This window comes from Coturnix japonica, chromosome 6 (genome assembly GCF_054131305.1).
Source record: "Coturnix japonica strain WE chromosome 6, WE-NBRP24, whole genome shotgun sequence".
Lineage (NCBI taxonomy): Eukaryota > Metazoa > Chordata > Aves > Galliformes > Phasianidae > Coturnix > Coturnix japonica.
The window spans coordinates 16,860,493-16,885,381 of record NC_140668.1 but is presented as its reverse complement, the minus strand read 5'-3'; the positions used below and the strand labels follow the sequence as shown (position 1 = coordinate 16,885,381).

General features: G+C 37.3%; 1 protein-coding gene across 5 annotated transcripts; it reads left to right on the top strand.

The window, feature by feature from the left end:
* The first annotated feature begins 6,487 nt into the window (after positions 1 to 6,487).
* On the top strand, positions 6,488 to 22,916 carry LOC146760389 (kinesin-like protein KIF20B). Of its 5 annotated transcripts, XM_085551555.1 has the most exons (12): positions 12,253 to 12,453; positions 12,717 to 12,856; positions 14,053 to 14,208; positions 15,137 to 15,327; positions 15,768 to 15,906; positions 16,635 to 16,757; positions 17,157 to 17,315; positions 19,065 to 19,184; positions 20,127 to 20,207; positions 20,936 to 21,062; positions 21,600 to 21,742; positions 22,756 to 22,916. In XM_085551555.1, the coding sequence occupies exons 1-12, from the start codon at positions 12,360 to 12,362 to the stop codon at positions 22,834 to 22,836; spliced, it is 1,554 nt and encodes a 517-aa protein (XP_085407681.1). In that variant the 5' UTR covers positions 12,253 to 12,359; the 3' UTR covers positions 22,837 to 22,916. The 5 variants fall into 5 exon arrangements, 4 of the variants coding, with proteins under 4 accessions (XP_085407681.1, XP_085407682.1, XP_085407685.1 ...); XM_085551556.1 differs by lacking the exon at positions 20,127 to 20,207; XM_085551558.1 differs by lacking the exons at positions 12,253 to 12,453; positions 12,717 to 12,856; positions 14,053 to 14,208 and having other exon boundaries at positions 15,250 to 15,327; positions 17,105 to 17,315.
* The last annotated feature ends 1,973 nt before the right edge of the window (positions 22,917 to 24,889 follow it).

The following is a 24,889-nucleotide window of genomic DNA, read 5'->3' as shown; positions in this document are numbered from 1 at the left end:
TCATTCTGCTCCATGGACTGAGCTGCTCTAATTGTAGTTCTTCCAGAGCAAAGACAAGAGATTCACGTCTCTTTTTTTTTTTATAGCTTTCTGGTAATTCTGAGTGGAGAATGTCTTAGAGAATACGTCAGTAAGGAATGCAGCCATGTTCTGCAAATCCTGAGTTAAAACACCAGTACTGCTACTCATGTCAGTCACAAATGCCTTTTCTCCATATAAACCTCATACTAACCTATCTCTTACCTTCCAGAGCTGAATAGTGGCATTACCAAATGGCTGAAAAACACTGAAATCCAGGAGGGAGAAGATTGTACTTTTGAATGCATTCCGTCCCATGAAAGCATTGATGAGTTCAACTGGACACTGAATGGAAGCAGAGTGGAAAGTGGTGGGCAATTTAAAGCTTCTAACGTGAGTCGGAAATATACTCTCCTTATCAAAAGTGTGACTCCTACTGACGCTGGGGAAGTCGTTTTTACTGCCCGTGGTCTAACCTCCAAAGCCTCTCTGTCTGTGAAAGGTAATGAGATGGGAGAGATTCTGGGGTCTGATTCCTTCAACTGTCTTCTGATAAGATTGTCATGAGAGCTAACTCATAATATGGTTAAAGTGAATAGCAACCTTCTACTTGAACCTCGAAGCACTGAGAATTTCTCTTAAAAATAAGTAAAAGGAGGAAACATTTTACACAAATGTGAGAACTACCCAAAGCACTGGGGTAGTGTTGGAAATGGGCATCTCACTACAGCTTGTTCCATTAACAGTAAATCAGGAATGCTCTGTTGAGGGAACTGTGGGAGCAAATATCCTCTAAGTATAAGCTGAAGGGATGGCCTTCACATCATCTAGCTGTACAACAAATTCCTATCTAGAACATGTGCATCTGAGAGCATCATCCGAGGCTCCCAGTGTGATGAGTGGAGAGAAGAAAGAGGCAGTTTTCAGACATGGTTCATCATCCTCAATTGGGTAGATTTAAGAGAGAATAAATGCTGCCTGGAATTCTATTGTCTGTACTTTGCAGATTACTGCTGGCTGTAGGATGGCGTCTGTTGCAAGTGCCTCTCTAACTTATCTCCAGCATGTAGATGCATGTATTTTGAGAGAGGCATCCTACCCTAACTGTATGTTACTCAAAAAGCAATGTTTTCTTCCAGGAAAACCTACTGAGGTTTCAAAACAGCTGGAGGATAAGACAGCAGCAGCAGGACAGGACATCAGCCTGAGCTGTGAGCTGTCAAAACCGGATTTGAACATCAGGTGGTACAAGGATGGCAAAGCAATCAGAAAAAGCCAGAAGTACGACTTGCAGCAGGAGGGAAGTGGGCCATTCTGATCATCCATGACTCTACTGCCAAGGACAGTGGGGAGTACCCCTGTGAGACAGAGGACTCCATAACAAAAGCCAGGGTCACTGTGCAAGGTGAGTTGAAAAGCACACTGGGGATGGCATGTAGAGAAGTCGAGGTAAATATCTGCAGCCTGTGGGTGATGTTTTTCTCTTCTCTTTCCTTGAGCAGGATCAATTCTTAGTTTTCAGAAAATATGATGGATTAAAATCTTTTCCTTAAAATAATCTGGAAACCGAATGATTCTCCAGTGTGATGTGGATCTGGGCAGCCTGGTCTAGTGGTTGGTGGCCCCTTGACAGGGGGTTTAAAACTAGATGCTCTTTGAGGTCCTTTTCTTCTCAGGCCACTATATGATTCTGTGATCATTCTATGGTTCTATGATCTTGGTTGTTAGTGAGCCAAGAAAAGATGGCAATCTGAATTAGTCTATATTGAATATGTGTAATCAAAACTATATGCAGTTGATCAGATGAGATCCTACCAGCGCATGTATAATGGTATTGAACTTTCCAGATATCTACTGGAATTATCAAACCTATGTAAATGGGTGGACTCTGTGGTCTTCTTAGACTCTTTGCATCTCTATGTGATATTCTGAAATGAGGGCAAAGGAGATTCAAGACACCTCTGTATGCTTGGGACTTGTTGGGGTAACAAATCCCTTTGTCCTACACCCACATCCTTTTTTTTTTCCTTCCAGAAAAACCTAATTACTTTATCAAGGAACTTTCAGATGTGAAAATTGAAGAAAGTGGAAGTGCACTTTTTACATGTCAGAGCGAGAAAGCCGCATCCTTTGTCATATGGAGGAAAGGCATTGCTGAGCTCAGGCCTGGCAGGAAATACAAGAGGGCACAGAAAGGACGAGACCTGCAGCTGTGCATAAAAAATCTGGAGAAAAGTGACAGTGACGTGTACACCTGTGACATTGGTGATGCCCAGTCCAGAGCCAAGCTGGTTGTACAAGGTATGTGTGAGAGCCATATGACTGCGCATCCTGTTTCTCCACTACCAAGACATTATCCTGGTAGAATTTGTACATTTATGGCAGGTCTTTGGGGCTGCAGCTGTCTGGCCTGAATAGCGGTTCACAAGCCATGCACAGAGCAAGCTGCACGGAAAGGGAAAGAGCTACCGACTAGAGCAGTGCCATTGAGAACTTTATGTATCATTTAAAAACCAAAAATGCTGATGTACGGTGAGGCTGGTGACCCAGAAATCAGTGTGAACTTTCTATCTCTGACCTTTCTGAGTTACAAATAGTCCTCCAGAGTTCTAGGCAAAAATTCCCTGATGCTGCATTCTGGGTAGTTGTCACGGTTTAAACAAAAATCTACTTGTGTCCATGACAGGGGGGCCACAGGCAAGTGAGGTGCTAGAAGGAGCTGAACCTCTGTCCCAACTACTTCAGAAGCAGCCCAAACCCCCTCATACACAGCTAAGATCTCCTTCTCAGTTGGAGTGTAGCACTCCTCAGACCCTTTATATGCTCGACTCCAAAGTCCCGGGGGTTGGCCTTGGGTTTCTCCTGAAGCTCTTTGCCACAAACTCCAAGTGGGACCTTTCTCTCCAGCAGCAGTGTAGAGGATGTTCTTTACATCCTGTCCCGTCCGTACTGGCCCCAAGGCCACGGCACGGGCTATCTCTTGTTTTACCTGCTCAAAAGCCTGCTGCTGCTCAGGACCCCATGAGAAATTATTCTTCTTCCGTGTTACCTGATAGTGGGGGCTCACTATGTGGCTGTAGTTTGGGACATGCATTCTCCAAAAGCCCACTACTCCCAGAAAAGATTGGGTCTCTGTCTTGTTGGTGGGAGGAGACATAGCAGTGATTTTGTCAGTCACATCTGCTGGGATGTGTCGATGCCCATCTTGCCATTTTACACCTAAGAACTGGATTTCCTGGGCAGACCCCTTCACCTTGCTGCGCTTAATGGCAAAACCAGCTTGCAAAAGAATTTGGATTATCTGTTTTCTTTTCTTGAAAATCTCTGCTGCTGTATGGCCCCACACGACAATATCATCAATATACTGCAAGTGTTCGGGAGCAGTAACATTGTTCATGCTTTATATGATGTTATGATGTGGAATACTGATAGCAAAATTACAAAATTATTAAACCATGACACCCTGGTATTTTTCTTTTTTTTTTCTTCAATATTTTTCTTTTTTTTTTTCTTAAATATTTTCCTTTTTACTATTTAAATGTTATGGGCACATCTTATAGAAACACAAGGCTGTTTACAAAGAAGTGCATGCTGTGTTGCTGTATGATGAGCAAGATACATCTATTCTTCATCTAGCAGGAATAGTTGCTGAGCCTTAAGAACAGTTTCAGAAAGCTTTGGGAATTTGGGCATTTTCCTTGTTTCTGCAACACAAAATGAAAATTTACGCTGTATACAAAGAAAAGGGGAGTCCAAACTTGTACGTTAAATTTGAAGGAGATCAATCTGGGGTAATATTTAAAAAAAAAAAAAAAAAAAAAAAAAAAGGGAGCGTGGTCATCAAATACTATAAAATATATTAGCTGTTACTAGAATGCCACTTATCTTCCCCCCATACGAATCACTGTCATGTTGTATGTGAATTTGTGAGGTGGGTTTTGAAGCTGAAATTAAAAACTTCTTGTATGGCTGTCTTCATAGTGGCTATCCAGACTATCTGTAGAAATAACAGCTATTATGTAGTCAGCTATTCACCAGTTTTAACTGGTTATAAATTACGTTTCAGGGTGGAGAACATAGCATAGTGCCTGACACCTGTGTTGATCCTGAGGGCATTCTTGATTCTGTGCATTATGATGTCATGGATATTAAAGAGCAAGCTGAGGCAGCACATAGTTCCATTGTATCCCTGGAGGACCCGAAGGAAGGTATTGGCTGGTTTGAAAAGCATCTGGAGAAAACTAACTTTGAACTGATGGAGACCAAAGAAGAGCTAACAGAGAAAAACACCAAACTACTTAAAACTGAAGAAGAGCTGATGCAGAAGAACAGAGGTGAGTTATGTGATGTGAAAGGTAGAAGACAGAAATAGTTCATTAATATAAAAGAGAAATAACCAGTTTGAGTAGGAATTAGAGGAGATGTTCTACCTTTGGAACCATAGCCTGTAGATAAGTGATAGTTTGTTCCTTGTGTATATTCAGGTTCAGCAATTCCACGGTTTTTGGTTATTTCTTTTCTTTTTTTCCCCCCCTCCTTTAAACTGCAACTAGCAGCTTTACGCTTTTGTAAGTATGGGGTTAAATGTCTATATCTTGATTTTTACTTTTATATTGTAATCTCTACTCTTCTTTATGTCTTGTTGATGCAATGTTTTCGTTCCAAGAAATATAGAAAACTTTTGAATCACTCCCAATGAGTGAAGACCACATGCAAATTAATTAATCTGTTCAAAAGCTACCTAAACGTTAGAATATCTGGAAAAATTGATTACTTAATAAACTATCTATTGGCTACTTATGTAATACAACCTTTTCTGTGTGTTACAGACTTTGAAATGCAGGTGATTAAATTGGATGAGTCTGTTGAGCAACTTAAAGAAGCAACTGAGGTAACTTTATCAAGAAGATGTTGTGTAAAATTGTTTTAATACCAACTTGTGGTAGCTTAAAATGCTATTCCAGTAGGCTCCATTAATAGATTTCTTACCGAGCTTAGCTTAACTGAATTTGCCTTTAATGCATTGTGTAATTCAGCTACTTAACACTACATTAGAAACTGATGACTGAATTTTTTTTATTTTTTATTTCCAAGAAAATGAATGCACAAAATGAAAGGATTCGAGAGCTAATGGACATCGTGGTGCAGAAAGATGACATTATTACAGAGCTACAAGACTTAAAATCTCATTTAGAAGAAAAAGTAAAAGATTATGTGAGTTTTACACATCTCCGTATCCTTATACAAAAAAAGGAAAACACTAATTCTATGCTTGTAATCAACACAATTTTGGAAAACTGATTTTCTGTATGTAGCTGGTACTCGCTTGAAATTGTAAACAATTCAAATTTATCTGAAGGTAGTTGTTGTTAACACAAACAACAAAAATATCAGTGTGTTCCACTATCTCCTGCCTCACACTCCTACATCAGAGGAAGAGCAACAGTAAAAGTATGTTGAGTAGAGTTGGAAGTACGAGTATGAATGGTCAGGATATCTCCACGTTCTATGCAGTCCATAAAACTTTATCCTGACTAATGTACTGCGAGCTACTGAATATGTGAAGACTAGCTTGATTAAGTATGTGTGCATACCACTTCTGGTGGTTTTTGTTCATTTTTTGATGTTTGGTAGCCTGAAGTAACATTTATAGTTAATTCTGTCACTCAGATCTCTAACCTTGTAAGCTTAGCAACTTGACCCTTCTTAGTCTTTGACTGTCTGCATCACTGCAACTTAGTATTTCCATGGTGTTAAAGCTGACTGTGATGAGTAGTCATGTCCTCACCTATTACTTCTTCCAAGAACAAGGCTCCAACTCTATCTGTGAGATTGTGTGGCCTGAACACTTCTGGGGCTTTTCTTTTCATAAGTTACTAAAGATGAATAATCAGTCCTTGGCAGTGCCAGCATGGCTTAACAATTGTCATCTTGTAAGTAAGGAAGCTTCACTTGTGGTCAAGGACACAATCTAAAATATGCGTGACAGAGCTGACTAAGCTTTAAGGTTGGATTCTATCTGTCACGATGAAAGTGATTTTAGCAGCTTAGCAGAAGTGTGATGTGATGAACTTGTATGAGAGCTGACCATTTGCTCTTTGACCGTGTTTGTAATTTTGTTGACTTCTTGGAAACAGGAAATTCTTTGATAAACTGGTAAACTCTTGATTGTGTGCAAGTCTTTTACTTTGTAACCTGCTAGGCTCTTGCTTTCCCTTGTATACTCTACCGAGTATTGCACTTGTCATTATCTGAAGGTGTACTTGTTCTGTCTGCTATTGAAATTTGTAACTGATGTCTATAGAGTCACCGGGTAAATATTTTAGCTGTATGGTTTTGTGTAAATATTTGCCTACAGAAGATTACTGAGACTTAAGTGCTCCTTTTGTTAAGCTTCAATGTAACTGATCTTATATCAATACAGGAAAAGACTACCTACCATTTAACTACCATTAAAGCAGAACCGGCAGAAGAGAACACTAATAAAGGAACTGAAAGCAGCCAATTTTCAGTGCTTTCAGTTAAAGCACTGAAACAAGAGAAAACTGAGTTGGAAGTGGGAAGAAAGCGCAGTACTGATGAAGAGAAGCCTACTGTGGAAGAGCCACCTCCAAAGAAAGGTACAGTTTCTTCCATCGTTGAACAGGGTGTCTTCCAAAACAATAAATTGCTTCCTATTCCGGATAGGAAACAAAAGGCTGTGAAGCACGTTACCTTATGGTATAAGGAGAAAAGCCAATGTGTTAAACTGTAAATAGAAGTAACTGTTATGTAAATATCCCTTTTTCAGAAGGTCCTATGCTGTTCATTTTTGAATGCTTAAGAATAAAAGTTTTTTGCACTATTTTTTTACTTTTTTGCTGCTTTTTCCTCATCTGTTGATGAACTTGCAGATTTGGTAATAGTTTTAAAGCAGTTTCTTTAGGATTGTTTCAACTGCTGTTGCTGATCTTCTGAGTAGCATTAGCTGCTCAAGTGCTTTTGTTTGTTTGTTTGTTTTGTTTTTCCTGAAGCAACTATCAAAATTGTTGACGACCTGCTAATTGCTCGCTCATGGGCAATATTTGAGCAAAATGGTTTGGATAAGCTCTGATGCATTTAACTTCACTTCTGGGCACAGCTGAGCATCAGTGTTCCTAGAATTACAGAAGGCATATACAATGTAGAAGGGAAAATCTAAAACTTAGCTGTAGTCCCTTCCTTTCTTGTATTCCTCTTGCAAAATATGTGCAAGGGAGAAAGTCAAGGCCTTCTTTGGATGAGATGCTGTTCTTGGATGATTTGTCCCTGCTGCCTTTATTTGGCATAAATATTGAATCCTAATGTGACCACTGAATGGCATCACATATAAGCATCTTACCAGAGACTGAGGGAGGGATGTGGACTCCTCCATACTCCAAATAGTAGTGGGTTTGTTCTAATCATATGACCAAAGCTCTCATTTAAAAATTAATGACAGCAATGCTCCACATAGGAATTAAAATGGGTAGCTGATAGTCACAATGTCAGCATGAAGTTTTCGGTTAAGAAGTACTGAGTATTCAATCATGTTAAAATTTTCTTCTATTTGTGAGTATTAATAGCGTCCAATTTCAAAAAACTCTTAATATATATTCTTTAGCTGTGTTAAATATACACAGTAGAACAATGAGCACAGGTATGTTGTGCTGGTTCTTTTGTAGAATTAGTTATATAAGTAGCACGAGCAAAAGTGTTTTAGGAGATGCTAGGTTATCTCAGCTTAAAGTTCAGGGTCTTTACACCATTCTCTGAGCTTTTAGGTCTTGTTTCCTATGCTCTGTAATAATGCTTTTTCCCTACTTCCTGTGTAAGGAGCTTCTAGACTGAACATTACAAATCTTCTCCCTAGTCTTATTTATCTTGCTTTAGTGCTTGCTTGTTGTTTTCAGCATAAAGTGTTTAGATTACTTATAAATCATATTCCCCTCACTAGTGTTGCTGGGAGCAGCAATCAAACCCAAAACCTGGTTTGGGGTGGAATATGCCACTGCTGTTTCTTCATTATGACTTTTAAATCAGTTGAGGGCTGTATATAAAACTCCTTAGATGAGTTAAGAGGCTGTTTCCATGCAGTACATGTGAATCTGTATGTAATGCAGGCTGCACGTGGGCACTATAAAATTCTGCATTGTAGTAATAAAAGGACTGTACAAGAATCACCATTGAATATATTGTTGTGGTGACCCAATCCCTAGTAAGTCTTGACTTATATTTATTTTTTTTAATACTTAAAGTATGCATATTATGGAATGGACATAACTGGATTCTAAAGCAATGATGAAATACAGCAGAAGTCGCTTTTGATAGAAAGAAAATGCATGTGATTTTAGCTAATTGCTCACCAGTTAAAGAAAAAAACAGCCCCAAGCTAATGGAATATTTATGGAAACTTGAATCTGCAAATTTGTACAACTTTACGAGTGAACTTCATATGCAAAAGAGTAAGTGTGGACAGAAGTAGGAATCCTCATATTTTGTTTAGAGATCAACTGAATAAGAGAGACAGATATCAACACTTAAGTGATCAACTTGTCCAGGGTTTTATCTTTCTTTTGAAAGTAAGAGGACTGTGAGTTGGAATGAAATTTCTTAGAGAACTGTTTATCTACCATTTAGATGTAGATGGAGTGATTCCTGGCTGCCTTATAGGGATTGCTGAAGCAGGGAAGATAGAAAGAATATAGCTGTGAATTATCTATCTCGTTCCCATGTTTCTTAAATCTAATTAGATTTTCTACTGGTGTGGAGTGGAAGGTTTGAGTAGTGCCATGGTAAAAGTGATCTTACAGACTGAAAACCTTTTGCTGTTAATTCTGTATAGAAATCTGAGGCACCTGATTACGTGTTCAGAGGACTTTAATTCCTTCACTAGTATCAAATACTATGTGATGTGAGGGCATAGCTTGCATATTACGACAGTGTTTCACTTAGAAGTTGCTACTTGGTGTTGTGAACTGCTATGTAATAATGATTTTAATCAATCTGAGCTACATTCCTTTTCCCTTTTTTTTTTGGTTTGTTTGTTTGTTTGTTTTACAGTAGTTGTAAATGAGAGAAAGAAAAAGAACACTGTAGAGCAAAAGAAAATTGAACACATGAAACAAAAGTGCTCCGCGTACTGAAAGGAAGTACTAGCACTGAGGGAAAGAACTGAAATCTTGGAACATCATTTAACTGTGCTTGAAGAACAATGCAGAAGAGAAAAAAATAAAAAAGAAGATTTCAGTAAGCAGGTAACAAGCCTGCGTATTGAGCTTTCTTTTTCTGAAGAAACAGCTGATGCCCTCCGTGAACAAATTCTGCAGGGTCAAGCTGACTATCGGGAAATTGCTTCTGAACTGGATGAACAGAAATCTATAAATATGACACTAGAAGACAAAAATGCCCAACTAACAACATAGAAGTTGCCAAAGAATGTATAATTGATAAAGTGTCACAAGTAAAAGAAATGCGGACCAAATTAGATGAATTATACAAATGTCACTTAGAGTTTCACGCCATCGGTACTGACTTTGTCAGTGTAAAGGATTCCTCAGACTCTGAAAAAGATGAGACAGGGACATCTCAAATTAGTTCTGCATGCATTCAGTCACAGACTTCTTCCATCTCAGATCTTGTGCAGGACCTCTCCTTTAACTATAGTCTTGAAAGGATTTGGGAAGTATGCAGAAGTATTGTTGATGTTTCCTCACAAAAAAGTCAGCACATCAAAGCACTGCTTCAAGACAATGAAAACCTAAAGGCAGGACTGAATAATGCTGAAAATCATAATCGTCAACTTGTAATGAAGCTATGTGAGATTACAACTCACACTAGTCAGGAAGATGATCTTGTGAATCAGTTACATGAGCAAATAGAGAAGAAAACTCAGGAGTTTGAAGAAAAGACTGCAGAAGATCAGAGAATGATTGCACAGTTTCAGGAGGAAGTTGCCAACTGTGAGGTAAAAATAAGAGAGCTTGAATATCGCCTGGACGCTTCCAAGACAATTGAAGACAATGTGTCAAAACTCAATGAATTACTTAAAGAAAAAGAATCTATTATTGTTAATCTAGAGACAGTTACAGCAACTCTGCAGGAGAAGTCTGCAAATGCAGACAAAAAGTTTGAAGAGTTAAGTAGCAAAGAAGCAAATCTGATTCAAGAAGTTCTGCAGCTTAAAAACAGCTTGGAGCAGATGAAACACTCTCTTCGGGAAAAGGAAAAGAGTGAAATGGAGAAAGTGCAACGTATAGAATCGTAAGTAACCACTGAGTTAACTTAGAGCCCTTTGAGAATGAACTAGAGTTAAAAATAGTTAATGGGAACATCCCTTCGACTTAATGCATCTGCATGCTTATCAATGGCCAAACTACTACTTTAGGATGCTTTGGTATGCTACTTGAGTTCCAAGGGAAAACAGGAGTGTGCAAGGAAATAAAGAATAATATGGGGATTTCTGGTGGTTTTGTTGTCCATCCCTCAGAATAGCATCTGAATAATTTATTGCTTCAGCATCTGATTATGAGAAGCAAGCTGAAATTCAAAAGTAATTGTTTAAATCTTGTCACTGGTCTAGATAGATTTAAGAGTCTATTTACAAATAGAAACCAACAGGCAGGGCATGGATTAAGCTGTAATTGCTGTTTCCATGAGATGTGTAACAGTAATGTTCTTTGTCTCTTTATTTTTAACATAAGGCTAGAAAATATTCTTTCTGAGAGTTCTGCCCTTGTACTGAATTTGAAAAAAGATTTGCAGAGGAAAGAAGAAGAGTATGCAGATCTAAAAGACAAACATTCTGATGCCAAGAAACAAATTCAGCAAGTACAAAGCGAGGTTTGTAACTCCAAAGCCTAAAACCTAAGTCTTGTGTCTTAGGTAAAGTTGCCATTGAAGCTCTAGAGGGGACCAGAAGTTAAAACATGGTTTCGCATAGATAATGAACAGAGGAAAGTAAAGTTGGTTGGTAGTCTGGAATAAGGTTTGTGAAGAGAATAGCTAATCTGCCTCTGGAGGGGACTTGTTATTATCTCTACGTTACTGGTGACTTGCCATTGGTATCCGTGGTAACTCCAAAGCCTAAAACCTAAGTCTTGTGAAAAAACGCTGATAACTGGGAAGAAGAATGCTATTTACTTGAAGAGAAATAGACTAATTTCCAGAGGCTCTTTAATATAAGCATGTATATTTTTTTTCTTCAATTTCAGCTTCAGTGATGTTAATAGTTAAAATTTAATTATTAAACAAGAAGATATCTTAAAACCCATTTTGCAGGATCTTAGTCTGAAACTTTATTGGGTGTGCTTGGGGTGGAAAATTGAAGCTTAAAAATGAATTCATGTCTTCCTTGGTAACCTTGCACTTGCTGTCGTTTTCCTACTCAGCACTTGTTTGTGAATTCCTCTTTATTTAACAAAGAAGTATTTGGCCAGGTTGGATTACAGAAGTCTTTTAATGAACCGTGAGCTGTGCTTACATTACAGGTGTCCACGATGCGTTCTGTGGAGGAATCCCTCAGGAACAGGATGGATGAACTTGAAAGGATTAATAACCAGTTTAAGGATGAGCTGGATTATAAAGACTATACTATCCAACAACTTAAACAGGTATTTTTCATGCTCTTATTTTTTATTAAATGAATGATGCAGGTTTTCCAAGCAACAGGAAAAAGGTCAAAAAAAAAAAAAATTGGAGCAAAATGAAAGTGGCCAACTGAAATTAGCGGTAGACCATGAAAGATATTCAAATAATTAGTCACTACAGAGCATTGGCAGATTGCTTTAAATACAATAATCTGCATAGTAAATACATATGTAATACATGCATGTAACCTGATCTTGTTGAGTGACATCACGATATGTTAATTGAAATGTCTTACCATAAACTCTTTATATCAGCTTGAGTCCTTATTTATGCTATATGAAAAGCTTATTAATTCTAGGCTGTCTTAAAGATTCTGCTTGTTTTTACTGTGTATGCTTTTCTTTCAACATGAAATATAGGAGCTGGTGGAAACTGAGAGGATGGAAGATATCTCCAAAGACTATGACCATCTATGTGACGGTCAGCCATTATTTGTGTGTGTGTGTGTGTGTGTGTGGAATATCCGTGTAAATGTTGTCACATTGCTAATGACTTTGAGTCTTCTGTGTTTCGATTTTAAAACATGTCTGCATATATTTGTATGTAAATATTTCAATGGAGATGCTCTATTTCTTTTAAAAGAGCTTTTGGTCATGGGAGAATCTTGATTTGAGAATAATGGGAGCTAGTAGGGAGTTCATCTGTAAATTTTCAAACCTTCAGATCTGTGTGCAAGGGATAGAACAATTGAAGTTATGCGGATGACATTAGAAGAACAAGAGGAAATGCAGCTTGAACAAGATGAAATGCTTCAAGCTCAGTTAGAAGAGAACCAAAAATTAGCTTCAGGTAATCTTTCCAGGGAAAGGGAGCAGGGATGCAAAAGGGGTTTAGACGTACTGTGATAACCACTTCCATTTTCATGTGACTGTTACTTAGGCATTAACGTTCCATAGTAAACAACAAATCTCTTGTAGTTAAAGGCTTCTGTTATTTCTTTATGTCTGTAGCAGATAAAACTGAAGCAGCTTTAGTAAAAAGTCATTGGTGTGGTATTTCAAATATATATTTGAAATGATATGCTATCTAACCTCATTTTGTGTATTGAGTAGAACTGATTGCATGGAAACACAAATACAGTGAACTGGAATACCAGAGCAATAGTGACTGGCAGCAAAAGAACAACGAAAGTGATGAGGCAAATTTGAATGAAAACAATACAGAATTAATAAAGCTGCAAAAAGAGCTGGAGGTAACTTAACTTCAAAGTTGTAACTTGATAAAGTAAACTGTTATATTGATTACAGAAACTTCCTGTAAAAGCTGCAGTGCAACATGCAATAGGGACCAGGTGCAGCTTTTTTGTGGTACGTTAAGAATGGCATCACTGATGCCCCCATAGTATAGGAAGTGTAGCCTTCCCTACATTATGCTGCCATGAGCAGTGCTTCTTTTGCTGGCCTCTGAACAGTTAGTTGTCTTATCCCATCTGATCTTATTTTTTGTTGTTGATGTTTGTTTGTTTTTTTAAATAAAAGTAATGGGCTGGCAGTGGGAGTTTTCTAAGTGAGTATACAATAGGTTACATTCACTCTGTTAGTGGAATGGTTCTGAACTTCTTTCCTCCTTCACCTTGAGTAAGCTTATTCATGATATTTTTTTTAATGCGCAGAGCCAATTCACTTTTTCAAGAAGAGGGGAAAGTTGAACATTCATTGCTTCATTCTATACCACGTCAATGTGCTATAAGCAGAGTATGCTTATACAATTGTTGTTTGCAAGAAAGGAATACTAACTCAAAGCAAATTGTAACTTACAATGTATTTGTCAAAACTGTTTTCTGTTAGTTGCTCGGGCAACTAATATAAGCTATCGAAATCATCATCTAACTTTATCACCAGGAAGCCTTTTTTGTTGGGCTGCGGGTCTACTAATTTTCCTTGGTTAAAAGACTTTTATTTTTTCCAAGCAGTTTCTCAGGTGCTCTGTCCTATATATGAGAATGTCTGCCAGTAGGTTTGATAGGAAAGGAGACTACTCCTACAGTGTAAACTGTGTTGCTTTTCTTTGTCTTTCAACCCTAAAGGAGCTGCAAGTTTTTCTACAACTGCTGCAAGGCAGCGTAAAGTGTTAGAAGTTTTTAAGTTAAAAGAGTTTTTCTTATACTGACTTTTGGTGTAAGTTCTGTAAAGCTTGTGTGAACATTTATAAAGAAAAAGAGATGTTTTATGGAGGCTCTCCAGTCTGAATAAGAAATACTGGAAATGATTATTTTTTAATGGAAAAGAACTAATGATTATCCAATACCTGCCTTTGGGAATATTCTGTAGTAAAAACTGCTAATGTTTCTGTTATCTTGCAGAAACAAGTCTATTTAATGATGACCTGGCTTTTAAGACTTTTATTCCTTAATGACTCACTATTTCATTTTTGGTTTCTTTGAAATAGGAAAGTGAGACTAAGTATCAAACTGATAGAAAAAAGTGGCTGGAGGAGAAAGAAGAGCTTCTAAATCAGATAAAAGAAGCAGAGAATCTTCGCAACAAAGAAATGAAACAATTTGCTGAGGACCGACAACATTATGGAAAGCAACAAGCAGAAATCGTAAGTGATGAGGTCCTGGCAGAGTTGTCTGGTGCCTGTAGTTTGGAGACAACTACATACCAAGTATTAACAGTAAGGGTGCATAAGAGCAGCTTGTCCAAGTCCCCTTGCTTTCTTATGTGGCAAAGCCCATATGAGAACTGCTTGATTTGGAAAAGGAAGGAATGGGGGGGCCACAAAAAGAAAGATCTTTCATAAGTGCATAATGAAATGTCACGTATGTGGGACATCAATAAGAAAATTACAGTTGAAAAATAGATCACTATTTAATGAGGCTAAGAAAGTATTTTGTACAATAGCTTTTGTTTGTTCTCTTTTCTGCAAAGCAGAAGGCCTTTAAGCCTTTATAAGGAAGAAAAGGCAATTGAGTTTCTAAAGAAACCCCACAAACTTCTCTCCAGATACTGAATAAAAATACTTGGTCAAACGGCCACAGTTTTGCTCCTTTATCACTTTCCAAATAGTGACTGATAACAAAGTCACTAGACTTACTTGAGCTGTTTGCTGGGCTCTTGTCATGTAACTTCTTAAACATGTGAATCTGTACATTCTGCAAAGCTTTTTTTACATCTGGAAGTAGTTAGTCCCGACTTTCTGGACCTGCAAGCAGCATAGAAGGATGTGAGGAGCTTAGTATTATTATCACTTTGTGACTTTATTTTCCTAAAGCTCATTAGTAATCATTAAATGAGCAAATTGAAGTTCTTAAATAATACTAATATTTTTTCACAAGGAGAGTAATGTAGGTTGTCTAATAGAAGCATGGTTTTGCTTCTGTAAGATTGTAGTGCAACTAGTTCTAGAGCTCCTGTGGATCTTGAAGAGATCATACATTTACTAAGACTGTAAAACGGTGCTAACTACCGAAGTGTTAGAACAGTTCAGTGTGTAGTAGGTGATGTTCACTGTTCATCTGTTCTTCTTTTAGGAAAGACTTGTTGCCCAGCTGGAGGAAAAGGACCATAATCTTCAAAAGTGGCGTGAGGAGAGAGATCAGTTAGTAGAAGCTTTGGAAGAACAGCTCAAAAGTTTGGCTTTAAATGAAAGCTTGGAGCAGATGAAACATTCTCTTCGGGAAAAGGAAAAGAGTGAAATGGAGAAAGTGCAACGTATAGAATCGTAAGTAACCACTGAGTTAACTTAGAGCCCTTTGAGAATGAACTAGAGTTAAAAATAGTTAATGGGAACATCCCTTTGACTTAATGCATTTGCATGCTTATCAATGGCCAAACTACTACTTTAGGATGCTTTGGTATGCTACTTGAGTTCCAAGGGAAAACAGGAGTGTGCAAGGAAATAAAGAATAATATGGGGATTGCTGGTGGTTTTGTTGTCCATCCCTCAGAATAGCATCTGAATAATTTATTGCTTCAGCATCTGATTATGAGAAGCAAGCTGAAATTCAAAAGTAATTGTTTAAATCTTGTCACTGGTCTAGATAGATTTAAGAGTCTATTTACAAATAGAAACCAACAGGCAGGGCATGGATTAAGCTGTAATTGCTGTTTCCATGAGATGTGTAACAGTAATGTTCTTTGTCTCTTTATTTTTAACATAAGGCTAGAAAATATTCTTTCTGAGAGTTCTGCCCTTGTACTGAATTTGAAAAAAGATTTGCAGAGGAAAGAAGAAGAGTATGCAGATCTAAAAGACAAACATTCTGATGCCGAGAAACAAATTCAGCAAGTACAAAGCGAGGTTTGTAGTCAACTGAGATATTTTTTTCTGTAAGATTATGCTTGGCTTTCTGCTGTTAAAACTTCTCAAACTTTAACTATGAAGCTGGAAATTTCACACTAGTGTGGCTAGCAGCAAATCTTAGGTAAAGTTGCCATTGAAGCTCTAGAGGGGACCAGAAGTTAAAACATGGTTTCGCATAGATAATGAACAGAGGAAAGTAAAGTTGGTTGGTAGTCTGGAATAAGGTTTGTGAAGAGAATAGCTAATCTGCCTCTGGAGGGGACTTGTTATTATCTCTACGTTACTGGTGACTTGCCATTGGTATCCGTGGTAACTCCAAAGCCTAAAACCTAAGTCTTGTGAAAAAACGCTGATAACTGGGAAGAAGAATGCTATTTACTTGAAGAGAAATAGACTAATTTCCAGAGGCTCTTTAATATAAGCATGTATATTTTTTTCTTCAATTTCAGCTTCAGTGATGTTAATAGTTAAAATTTAATTATTAAACAAGTAGATATTTTAAAACCCATTTTGCAGGATCTTAGTCTGCAAGTTTATTGGGTGTGCTTGGGGTGGAAAATTGAAGCTTAAAAATGAATTCATGTCTTCCTTGGTAACCTTGCACTTGCTGTCGTTTTCCTACTCAGCACTTGTTTGTGAATTCCTCTTTATTTAACAAAGAAGTATTTGGCCAGGTTGGATTACAGAAGTCTTTTAATGAACCGTGAGCTGTGCTTACATTACAGGTGTCCACGATGCGTTCTGTGGAGGAATCCCTCAGGAACAGGATGGATGAACTTGAAAGGATTAATAACCAGTTTAAGGATGAGCTGGATTATAAAGACTATACTATCCAACAACTTAAACAGGTATTTTTCATGCTCTTATTTTTTATTAAATGAATGATGCAGGTTTTCCAAGCAACAGGAAAAAGGTCAAAAAAAAAAAAATTGGAGCAAAATGAAAGTGGCCAACTGAAATTAGCGGTAGACCATGAAAGATATTCAAATAATTAGTCACTACAGAGCACTGGCAGATTGCTTTAAATACAATAATCTGCATAGTAAATACATATGTAATACATGCATGTAACCTGATCTTGTTGAGTGACATCACGATATGTTAATTGAAATGTCTTACCATAAACTCTTTTTATCAGCTTGAGTCCTAATTTATGCTATATTGAAAAACTTATTAATTCTAATCTGTCTTAAAGATTCTGCTTGTTTCTACTGTGTATGCTTTTCTTTCAAAATGAAATATATGAGCTGGAGGAAAAGGACCATAATATTCAAAAGTGGCGTGAGGAGAGAGATCAGTTAGTAGAAGCTTTGGAAGAACAGCTCAAAACTTTGGCTTCTATTGCCATACAAAAAGAGACAGAAATAGCAGAACTGAGACAATCTGCCTTAAAGGATTCAAGCAAGGTCAGCTCTCCTTTCCTCCTACCTGATTAGCTACCCATAAATTCTGTAAAACTCCTGTACCTGCTCTTTGTATTCTGGGTGTGGTTCTGTTCTTGAACACTGTCGTATTGACATCATGTGCAACTAACCAAAAAAAGCACCAGCTTTTATTTTTGTTCTTCAGAAACAGAATTTCTGTTAATTACTAAAATTTCAATTTTTTCAGTAGTTCAGATAAGCAGATGTCAGTTTGATGCTTATGATCCTACAATCATACTGGACATCTGTAGCTTTTTCTGATAATTCCCAGCATTTCCGGATCCCAAGCTAGGCTCAATACTCAGACAGTAGTTCTGTCTCAGGTTTCTTACTTTCTTTGCTTTCTCTGAGGTAGTATCTACAATGGCATGAAAAGACAGAAGGGGACGCGGAGAGAGATTAAGGGAAGCATCAAAAAGCAGAGGGGGGATGATCTCTGGAAGTTGCATTTCTTATTTCAACATCCAGCTTTTAATCAGGATAGCCAATCTAAGCCGTAGCATAGAATTTCAGAAGCTAAACAGAAGACTAAATGAGTTGTGCTGTTTTGAGAATGTTTGGATTCACTTTCTCTGAGAAGAAAGATGTTCTCATAGCAAAACTTCCCCTACAACTGCTGACTTTCTCACAGTACCGAGGATTTGGGAACAAATAAAAGCTTGGATTATTATATCTTAAGAGAGATGAAGGCTGAAGCACATAAGTAAAATAGAAGAATCAAAATATATTGTATTACAACTTCCCAGGCAATTCTGTGACTACTGCACTTGTAACAGTGACCGTACAAATCCGTGAAATGTTACTGTTCTTGAATAGTTAAGTGTTCTAGCCTGCAATTCTAAAACTGATGCTACTAAGTAATTGCAATACTGCTTGTGTGTGTTAATTCCTTTTGCCAATCCCATAACTCAGCAGTTTTTACTGTTTATTAGGATAATGCAACTGTGATAGAAGAGTTAAGAAAAGAACTGGCTGACAAAGATGACTTTATAAAGGAATTAAAACAACGCATTAACCACAGTAGCCCTCAGTGTTTGCCAGAAATACCTTTACTTGAAGAAAGACAAAGTAGAAGGAATGACTCTGTAAATGAAAAGGTATGATTATATTTATAGAAAGTCAGTACTTAACATCTTGTTAACCCCTTTTTGTTCTTCTGTTTTCCTAGGAGATACTGGAGCTAGAATCATTTTTCTTAGCATATAGTCCTTTAACTACATATTCAGTGATGAGTACTTGTTGGTTCTTTTTGTCTTCCACTCAAACATGAGCTCTCATCTTCTCAAAACTATTTTATTTACTAGAACACCATCTCTCTGTGTACATTATGGAACTTTTCCATGCAGTTTTCCATGTATTCGTATGTGGATGCTGAAGATTAGGCAGAGGTTTAGCCTTTGGTGTTCTAACATAGCAGCTGTGAGCGTGCAGAGTATGGGGGGAATGGATGACAAAACGACCAGCGTTACAGATTTTGTCCCTAAATAATGTCTCGCTTTCTCTCTTTTGGAGGCAGAATACTGCCTGAGACTGTTAGTGAGACCCAGTAGGGTGTATCTGAAGATCACACAATGAATAGATGTTACTACCTTCCCACACTTGTGCTGTGTTTCAGCTTACGTGTTCATGTGGCGTCTGAGCTTGAGGTTTTACACTGTAACTTTAGAAACCTCGAGATATTTTGGAGGTCTAATGCATAGCCTAATCTTTACTCCTTTTAAATATTTACAGCCTAGGAAACAACAAAGCAAAACTAAAACTGGAGAAAGTATTCCATTAAGATGCAAAGCTGAAGACAATTATTTGTCACATCGATGTACTAGGAGCCTCACTTCATTAAATGAATCTGAGGTTAGTATGAAACTTCAGATCTGAAAATGTTGTGATTGTATTGCTTTTGATAAGGAATGAGTAGGAAAAGATCTCATGTTCTCTAAACAATTCCCAAGTTTTAATTTATTTATCCCTTTCAAGGTGATCAGATCACCTGTTTTTATAGCCTTTGATAGGAATAAAAGCTGTTGAAACAATTGTGTGATGCATTTTTGTCAGGTGCTGTTGAAAACTCTCCTCATGTTAATGCTTATGAAGTGGCTCATGATTAGATAAGTTACTTGGAAAAAATTCATAGAGCCACTGAAACGGGCACAGCAAATTGAACTTATTTTCTTCCTCTGCAGGATTTCTGGATATTGTTTTGTTAGCAGATGATGTTAATCATTCCTATATAAGTTTTTAATTGCTAACTTTCATAAAATAGCAGTTACATATATTTTAAAAACAAAGTATTTATTAACCAACTTAATTCTTGGAAATACAGTGGGTGGTGATACTCCATTCAGATTCTTAGCAGAGCCTGATAAAGTGGCTCTGACTACTTTTTGTCTTTCTACAATTAAAAAAAGCATTAAAAACAAGCATTAAAAATGCTATTTCTACCTCAGTAAAGTAGCTGAAGAATTTAATTAATGAACTGCTTTAATGAACAAAACTAATAGCCAAGCTCAGTGATAATGGTTTAAGAGAAGGGAATTTCTCTTAACTCCATTGTGTATTTTCTTTGAAACCTGTAGACATAAATCAGCTTTTTAGACATCATGAGATGTCTAATACTGATATCTTCATGTCCTGTTTTTATAATTGAATGCTTATTTATTATTTGATTTACAGTGGAATAGTTACTACTAGCAAATACTTCCCTACTATTAGCAAAAGTGTTTAAAGTGTTCACTTTTGTGACATCAATTGTTCTTTCCAAAAGAATCATGGCTGAAACTTGTCTTATTTTCCCAGGATTCTGTGAAAAGTGAGAACACGAAAAATACAAAATCTGTCATGGCTTTTAATTCACCCTCTGCAAGTGACGAGAAAATGGTTGTTTTTTGTTCAAGTTTTGAAGCTAGCTTGGGACTTCCTGTAATTGTGTGGTCACACGAAAGAAGCAGTGTCTTATCCTTATGTGTATACCTGAATGGGAATCTTACATGCTTATGAGCTCTTCCTATTAAATTCCATAAGCTAACCAAAGGGCAAGTCAGTCTGTCCCCAGAGCGTGTAATGGCTGTACTGTGTAATGATTTGGAGGGAAGGATATTGCACACTGAATAGTTGGGAAGAGAAGCTTTAGTGTATTATCGTGTGCTTTTGTAAGTGAAGCCCTTGTATTAAACTAAGGTTCATATCATTAATATGCATGGCAGTTATTAAAAACAGATGCTCACATGTGATAGCAGTATCCTTGGCATGGTCAGAGTATGAGTAGTAGATTTTTCCCATCTGTTGTCTTCTGTTTTGTATGTTTGTTTATTTTATGTAATTAGAACAGCTTATGTAAGAAACAACTCCACAGCTTGGGAGCTACTATAAAAGAAACTACTGCCTTATTAAGAAACTTTAAGAAACGTATGCCTTGAAATAGCTGAGATTTTGACAACTCCCTAAAGGGTATAAAATTGTCTACATTACTTGCCATTGTGGTATCATCAGCATAATGAACAGAGGTGTCAGTAGTAAAGCTCAAAATGTCAACTTAAAATAACGTTGATCTAAAATGAAGTTTAAACAATGCTCTTGTTTCACATGTTCACATCTCTGTTGAACAGAAATCCGGAAAAGACTACTTCCTGAGAAAGCGAGTACATGCTTCAAGACTGACTAAAAAGAAGGATGAAACACTGCAAAAAGTTGGAGATTTTATTCAAAGCTCTCCTTCTATTATACACTCTAAAGGTTGGTGTAGAATAAGTTTTATTCCATGTTTTCTAGACATTGTAGAATGGCTTGTTTCTGCTGTAGGCTATTAATGTATGTGTTCTTAGACTTGTCTGCCATGTTAAGTTGTCCTTTGATTTATGAAGTAAATGCATTTATTCGTCTCTTCAGAGATTCATTATTACATTTGTGAAAACCTACAAGTATACAGAGAAAGTTGGTTCTGTCTTGTGCTTCTGTCAGCACGAAAGTTAGGCCTGTTGTTTAACTCCTGCTGAAGTTTCTGACTTCCAGCGACTTCTGAGCCATGATTGTCTTTCATACTCCATTTTAATGCGTGCTTTAAGCTGCCGTACCTGAAACTATAAACTGTTTCAGCTATAGAAGCAATAAAGAACCTCGACGAACAAATACAATTTCTGAGTATTTTCACTTAAATGTTACATGTCATTTATAAACCAAGTTTGTTACGAAGCTTTTTTTGCATTCATTGATTTAAAGACTCACAAAACCAGTAAGTTGATTGGTTTATGTATCAAAACAAATTTATTCTAGCCAAGAAGCTGATGTCAGCAGTAAGTTCTCCTAAATCAAATGAACCTGAAAGTCTCGAAGAAGGAGAGACCAAGCCAAAACGATCCAAAAGGAAGCTGTATTCCACTGTCGTTTCTGGCCCTCTAGATATACCTGCTTATTCGGTAAGCGATTATACTGTAGTCTTGGCTTAAAATAAACTACTAAGGAGTCCAAACAGACTGGAGGTTTCATCTATTTGCAGGAGGAGGTTGAAAGTACTGAGGTATTTCTTTATTCTACCAAGTCATTCTTGTTGGTCTTCCTGCTGTTCTGTTTTAGTTTGTCCTCAAAGATCTCTGTGTTTGGCTGGCTTACAGTTTACTAAGTAGGTGATGTAGCAATCACGGAGATGTCTTCTAATTTGGAATCATAGATAATTTCAATGTGTTGGAGTGGGATTATTCTACTACACGCTTTTCTAGAGCACAACGTAGACAGCTTTTTAGGTATGCTTAAACTATGATCTCCTGTCTAAGCCAACTTGCAAAGGATCTGATGTGCCAGTTTCATGACTCTGTCGGCAGCTATTGTGCTAAGAACATTCTTGCTCTGTTGGAACTGCATCTTTTAATTATATTAGAGTCCTTTTTCTGTTCAGCATAGTGATCATTTGCCCATACTGTAATATCCTTCTGAATTCTTTGATGATTTGACGAATGATAGGGGCAGAAACCAAAATGTTATTTTTTTTTGTTAGAGGATGAAGAAGATGAGACAATTTCTTCTCTCACTGTAGTTCTGAGAACATGGAACTGAACCGAGAACTGAAATTCTGGGCAAGTCATAGCTACAGGGATTGAGGCTAAAAATGTTTTCTGAACGCTTCATGTTTCACAAAACAAGTATTATAATACTCTTTTGAAAACAAGTATTTCAAAATGAAAGCTGCCTTCAGGCTTTCCTCAGATGTGTGTGCTTTTTTAAGATAAACAGGATTTTGTACATTCTCCATATTTGTTCCTTGTGATTAAGCTGCATTAAAATGATCTCGGTATCCCATAGTTTTCTGAATAAAATATAATAAGCAAATGCCATTCTGAAATCCATTTAGGGGAAGAAATATGTTTGCGTGTGTCAAGAAGAGCTTGTCAGTCTTGTGTGAAAAGATGAGTAACTTTTGAAATGTTTTCTTCAGGAATCTGAGGAACAAAAGAAGGAAAGTGATCATCTGATCATCAAGCGACGGCTGAGATCCAGAACAGCTAAAAAACCTTGAAGAAGCGTGTTTGTTCCCCTTTCTCAGGACATACTTTTATCGTAGTATTAAAACTGGTTGTTAATAAACAGTAACAGTTACTCCGTTGTGTTCTTAAATTTGTATATAGGTGTTTGTTGCAGAACGGCGGGAGAAAAGCAGACGACCACACCTGTCATTGACATATGATCAGCTATTCTCGTTTATTCCTTGGCTGCGTGTACCTTTATAATACGGATAATTAGCTCATACATATTACAAATGTGGAGCTCATCATTGGTTCCCAATTACATACCATCCCCGAGTATCTTAACAGCTTGTTGTTATCAACTGAAAGCTACTCCCTTGCTGAGTTCCCAGAACCATGGCTAGTTTCTCACCATCCCAGGGCATCCTGTTGTTCTTGCTGTCCTTGCAGGTGTTATGGCTGCTTGCTTAGCTGCACCGTGTTTACGACACTTCTCAGCTAACTAGCTGTAAAAAACACACTCTACATTTCCCCTGTTTTCTTTTAGGCTGAAAAAGGGTTTGATTTAACGACCGATTAATCATATTTAACAAGCAGTTCAGTTCATTTGTTCAATCAGTTCTCATGTAGTTTTATCCTGCTTTGTAGCTGCTGTTCTGTGAACTTCTCATCTGGATCCATGACGGACGCTCCGTAGAATTTTTCTTACAATACTGCCTATAGAATAGCAACACTACTTAAATTAATAACATAACTATTATAACTCAATCAAGGCCTCGATTGACAATACTCTAAAAGTGAAAAAAGAGACAAGTCAAATACAACATAACAACATTACTGTTAAACCCACTAAAAAGAACAAACATGTTTGTACTGCAACCTAAGTTTCTGTAACCTGAAAATAAATCCATGAGGGTCCCATTGTGTTAATCTGTAACTGATCAGGAAAAGTCTTCAATTTTCATATACTCTGATATATTGATTTTAATGACCACTAAAATTTGTGCAATAAATGCTTTTAAGATGCTCATAACCATGCTCTACCGACTGAGTTATCCGGGCTAATAATTGATTAATGATCGTGCAATTTTATGAAGTAGCATGTCAAATAGAACCAATTTTAAAGGACAAACGTACTAGAGTATCACTAGGGGCATTATTACTTATTGACCCTTGAGAAACAGCAAGCCATGTTGGTGGTGGATGCGACAGGTAGTGCCAGCAGGGCATCCCCTGCTTCAAGGTGCACATTTCCTCTCTCTCCCATCACAGATTCTCTCCTGCATTCAGGGTCTGAAGGATTTCTTCCAGTTGTACACCATATCCGCATGGCCAGTGCGTGATATAGAGCCCAAGTGGAACACCTGCTTGGAAAACAGAATAAACTATCAAATTTAGTTCTATTAGCATGCACTTTTGTCTAAAACGATGCATGGTTATATTTCAAAAATCCCAATTAGTTGGATGTAAGAGAGATATCTATTCTATGTTACAGGGTCATCTCTTTGTCTGGGATTCCTTTCCAGGTTTTGTCTTTGCAAATTAAGAAAAGCTAACTAATAGGCTAATAACATCATAACCAAACAGTACTAAAACATTAAAAGAGCTATTCCTGTAGATTCTAGTATTGATTAGATCAAATCCTGTTTAATATACATCTGATCTATTACTAAAATAGAAGAAGCACACAACATCCTAGCTAATGCCTTAAACTCTAAATCTTGAGACTGCATTGGTAAAACAGAAAATCACACACTATGTCAAACTATTACTAATATTATCTATAACACAGCAAGTTACAAAGCAATATCACTAAGTAAGAAACACACAATTACAATTACTATGAAGGCTGGATGCTATTTTCTGCCTTCAGATGAGACCGAAGATATCATGCTGGAACCCACATAGGGCCAGTCCCTGTGGAAATACGAGCATATTCACAACCCCAAGTTGTCAGTGGTAGGGAACAGTCCCAAAGTCCTGTGGCCATATTCCAAACATTAACCATAGGCTGTTCTGGGGAAGCCTCAAAATGACGATCCACATAAGGCGGGAGAAAAGCAGACGACCACACCTGTCATTGACATATGATCAGCTATTCTCGTT